The 5,023-nt window shown below is 43.3% G+C and overlaps 1 protein-coding gene across 1 annotated transcript; it reads left to right on the top strand.

Annotated features, from left to right (window-relative positions):
* The first annotated feature begins 1,009 nt into the window (after nt 1-1,009).
* On the top strand, nt 1,010-2,759 carry LOC5567929 (BTB/POZ domain-containing protein KCTD9). The gene is made up of 2 exons (XM_001651918.2): nt 1,010-2,188; nt 2,252-2,759. Exons 1-2 carry the CDS (start codon nt 1,199-1,201, stop codon nt 2,366-2,368), a joined length of 1,107 nt encoding a protein of 368 aa, XP_001651968.2. The 5' UTR covers nt 1,010-1,198; the 3' UTR covers nt 2,369-2,759.
* Nucleotides 2,760-5,023: the final 2,264 nt, after the last annotated feature.

The following is a 5,023-nucleotide window of genomic DNA, read 5'->3' as shown; positions in this document are numbered from 1 at the left end:
CAGCTTAGTGTTCAATGAGCACTTCCACAGTTATTAACTGAGAGCTTTTATTGCCAAAGTGGCCATTTTCGGATTTGGATTAAGATTCCCTTTAAGTCCTTTAAAAAACACTCAAGGCAAGTACAAAACAAACTAATTGAAGCCTAATACGACCAATCTAACACTGCACAATCTGCATCCGGCTAACAGCTTAAAAAACGGTATGTCTTTCTCATTTTTCACGCAAATCTTAATCCACTCGTTACGCACTTTCGGGTCCTTCGGGAACCGATAAAAATGGTGATCCGGATGAGATTTCCTGCTTCGTATACAGTTAAAGGCTTTGCACTTAATTTCGATCTGATTTCGTTTCACTTTTTTGTTAGGTACACTTCGGTCGGCTACGAACTTTTATGCACAACCGCAAAAAAAAAAATATACGACCCAACATAGTAATCCGGCAATACGGGCAAAACCAAAACAAACGCATCCGATGGTAACTTTTCACACGCAGACATCAAATTCAGCCAATCAGCGACTGGATCACAAACTGGATTCAATTTTATTCCCAGTTGTCCTATCTTTATCTTAGGTATTGTGCTCTGCAAGATAAATCCACGTAATGCGATTATCTGAAAATGTTGATATACCGTCGCAGTGATAAAGAAAATCACCAAACGTTTCAGATTTAGCAAATTTGAAAGATTTGCGTCTTTGAAGAACGAACAAATCCAAGCCTACTTGAATTTTGACGTTGCGTTTGAATTGCGCGCATATCTTCTGCGCGTTGCCGCCGCCGCTGGATGTGGATTTAAAATGAGCGCCGCAATATTTCATTTCTCTTATGAACGTCGGTCTAAAGTTAATCTGAATGTACAATACACGAGCGCAGAAACCACTATATTTGAACGGGATTCCTTTTCACCTTAATATTCCGTAAGCTTCAGAGCCATCAATAGTGTAACCGGTGCTAAACTTGAGTTCACAGAAATCTTCACAGATAGAAAGTGACAACTAATTGTTCATAAACAAAAAAATACATTAAAAAAATGTAAAAGTGATACCAGAAGAAGATCGCAAAACAAAATTTTGCATAACTTTTAGGAAAATAACCGAAAATCAGCTCAAAAATACTTAAATTTCCTTAAATTAAAAGTTGTGCTGTGCCGCTAAGTGTTCGAAAACAGTTTTCACTAAAGCAAGTAGCTAGAAACGGATTATGAGCTCAAAGAAAAGTCCATCCCCTTCGGCTGGGAATCGATCGGTCGATGACTGCCTTCCTTCCACCTCGGGTAAAAAGCAAAATTCCTCGTCATCATCTCCTGTCGAGGACAACAGCAGCAGCGGTAGCAGTAAATCTAGCATTAATACTAGCGTCGAAAAACGATCCACCCCAGTGGAACCAACCCCTTCCAAATGGATAAGTTTGAACGTTGGCGGAAAAGTTTTCACCACGACCCTGAGCACTCTCCTGAACAAGGAACCAAGCAGTATGCTGGCCCGGATGTTTGCCCAGGAAGACGCAATGTGTCCCAGCGATAAAGATGCTCAAGGGGCCTATCTCATAGATCGAAGCTCACAGTACTTCGAACCGATTCTGAACTACCTCCGTCACGGGCAGTTGATATTCGATGGACATTTGAGCCCGGAAGGAATTCTGGAGGAAGCCAAATTTTTCGGCATTGAAGGTTTGATTCCGCAGCTGGAAAGTTTGGTTCAGCAGCAGCAGGCGGCCAATATGGAGGACCTTCCCTTGACCCGACGAGATGTCATCAGCGCCCTGATCAAGACTTCCCACATGACGGAACTCCGCTTCCAGGGGGTGAATCTGGCTGGTGCCGACTTGAGAAAGTTGGATTTGCGTCACATAAATTTCAAATATGCCTGCCTTCAGCGGTGTAACCTTTCACTGGCCAATTTGAACTACTGTTGCCTGGAACGGGCGGATCTTAGCTTTGCCAACCTGGAAGGGGCTCAGCTGCTGTCCGTGAAGGGACTTTGTGCTAACATGGAGGGAGCCAATCTGCAGGGGTGTAACTTCGAGGATCCATCTGGGGTGCGGAGTAATCTGGAAGGGGTCAATTTGAAGGGTGCTTGCCTGGAGAACAGCAACATGGCTGGCGTGAATTTGCGAGTGGCCAACCTGAGGAACGCCAATTTGAAGAACTGCAATCTGAGGGCAGCAGTGCTGGCTGGGGCAGATTTGGAGGTAAATTGTTCAAGCATATTTCCTTGTTGTATTAGAGACGTAATCATTTGGCCATACTTTTAGCGGTGCAATTTATCTGGAAGCGACCTACAGGAAGCTAATTTACGCGGGGCCAACTTTAAGGACGCTCAACTGGAGTTAATGCTGACTCCGTTGCACATGTCTCAAGCCATACGATAAGCTGTATCACCACGAATCTGCTGTAGGGCTTTAATACTTGATGATTCGGATATTTAAGTTTTCGGGTGATTCATACAGATTCTCACGCGCTATGAAATTCTGTTATTGTATAAGGCTAGTAAAATATCACGCCGACTGATTGCACGTGGATCGAACATTTTTTCTATTTTGTAACGGAATCGTTCTTCCGTTTGATATGATCAGCTTCGCCGGTCTCGTAACAACTGCAGTGTTTGATATACAGGTATGGGCTTAATATTTATTAACATGTTTCCGATGCAATAATTGAAATCAGCCTCATATAAGTGTGGCAATACGATAATAGACAACACTATTATAATTAAAAAACTAAGAATAATTAACAACAAATAAATGGGAAAACATAATCGAACAAATGTTTCAACAGAATATCCCAAATGCCATTCCAATTCAGAGTTAAGCTTAGAGCAACGATTTGCAATTCTATAGGTCTGTCTCAGATGCAGATGAATTGGCAATTTATTATTGGGGCGAAGGCTCCTGATATCTATGCCGTGAATTTCCCCATAATAAAGAGTCAATATAATATAACATCTATGTCGCCCGAGAAATATCGCCCATCAGTTAGTCAATTAGTAGCCCCAGTTTATGAATCAAACTTGTAACCTTCTGAGTTATTGTGTCATCAAGTGGATCGGTAGCTTGGTAAAGCACCCAGCATAGAAGAGTCGTGGGTTCGAATCTCACCTGACCACGCGGTTTTTTTTTATAATTTAACTCATATAAAGACTGGACTCGGAAAAAATAAGACACAATAATGATCACCATAAATTCATTTTAAATCGGATACATCTCAATTTTTTAGGGAATAAATAACTATATATTAGCTTTGTTTTGACATAATTTATTTATTTAATCGATCGGACGAAGTTCTGGTGTATTAGGTGGGCTCGCCTCCTTCGGGATCACATTACCGCCCTTTGCTTCGTACAAATCCATTACAGGCTTGGCGTAATGGCACGAAGCGAGATCCGGTCAAAACAGCGTAGAACCACGGTGAGAGCGGAGGAAGGGCAGCAAGCGCTTCTGCAAGCAGTCCCCTCGATAAATCTGCCCTTTTATGGTCGAGGCCAGGGATTTGTTTGGTGTCCGCCTTGATGTAGCCTGGCTTGACCAGCCACTCACGGTACAGCTTCCGCGCACGCAATTTGGCCACCGTGGTTTGCTTGTCCGTCCCATTTGACGCCTTCCTGACCTTTAAAACACGTAGCCCAGCCCACTTCATGGTCTGCTGGACGAACCACTTCGACCAATTGACCTTTTAGACCACGTCTCGGATGGAAAGGTTCGGGTTATTCTGAAAGTACTGCTTTATCCTCCGTTCCTTCTCTGGGTGTTTCGTTTTCGGGTTTCGGCCGCTTACAGCGCGTCGTTCGATGGTCTTCGTCTCCTACAACATCTTAGCAAAGCGGGACATGGTGTAATGGTGGATTCCAAGCCTTTTACCGATCCATCTGTGCGACTGACCAGGATTATCGATTACTTCGCCCAAGATTTGCTGGCATAGCTCTTCTTGTTTCGGATGCATCTTTTTTTTTAACTAGTTCATTTATTTGAGGCTCAATCGCGTTTAACGCTTTACGGAGCCGAAATTCATTTTTTGTATTGTTTACAAATCATTCACTTTTTTGTACCAAGATTAGTATGGGATGGAGCCAGGATACTCGTGGCAAGTCGAGGGTAATGGTCACGATTTTTGAAAGGAAGGACATGGTAAGGATTGGGTTTAGGGTTCTGTGCAGCTCATCCGGGAGGTATATCGTGGTAGCTCGATTAACGTGTAGTGGCGTTGGTACCAATTTCTTGGCGGTATTCGTCTGTCGGATGGCCAGGGTTCTCAATCCAACATAAAGGGGACAAAACACAGAAAAAAAAACTGGAGAAGAGAACACAAGAGAATGAAACCTTTATACTGGACAAGCGAAGAAAATCGTAAATTGCGACCATATATGTGAGATCGCGGGTGCTCAACACATCTCTAACAGGAACATAGGGTTGTCTACCACGGGCCGCAAGGGTATCCAAAAGTTGCGCTCTGGAGGCGTCCTTATCCGGGCATTTCCAAACTACTACTTAGCGCGAGGTTAATCTCGAATGAAATCTCGACTTACATATAAACCTTTCCACTACGCTCGCAAGGAAACTTTAGGAAATATGGAATGTAACCACCATCCGCCATTTAGCCAATCGCTTTGCCAACCGTGAAGACAACTTTGACGAACTTAATAAAAAAAAATACATCGTGTGAATTTCATCTATCATAAATTTCACCTTCCTCAGCGCCCACCTTTGCGAGAGAGTCCGCCTTCTCAATGCCCTAAATTAAGCAATGTGAGGGGACCCATACAAAGGTAATCTTATATGATCTTTCGACCAGTGCACACATCTGCTCTCTTATTTTTGTAAGAAAGTAAGATGCATGCTTAACATGTTTCATCGATCGGAGTGCCTCAATAGAACTGAGGCTATCCAAAAAGATGAAGAAGTGGTCTGCGGGCATGTTTGAGATCATCCCCAATGCGGAGTTGATTGCTGCCAGCTCAACAACGCAAACCTTGCAAGGTTCCTGAAGTTTTCGGAAGGCGGAAGAGTTTTCATTGAAGACACCGAAGCCAG

This window comes from Aedes aegypti, chromosome 1 (genome assembly GCF_002204515.2).
Source record: "Aedes aegypti strain LVP_AGWG chromosome 1, AaegL5.0 Primary Assembly, whole genome shotgun sequence".
NCBI lineage: Eukaryota > Metazoa > Arthropoda > Insecta > Diptera > Culicidae > Aedes > Aedes aegypti.
Note: the sequence above shows the minus strand (reverse complement) of the source record. Positions and strands in the feature narration are given on the sequence as shown.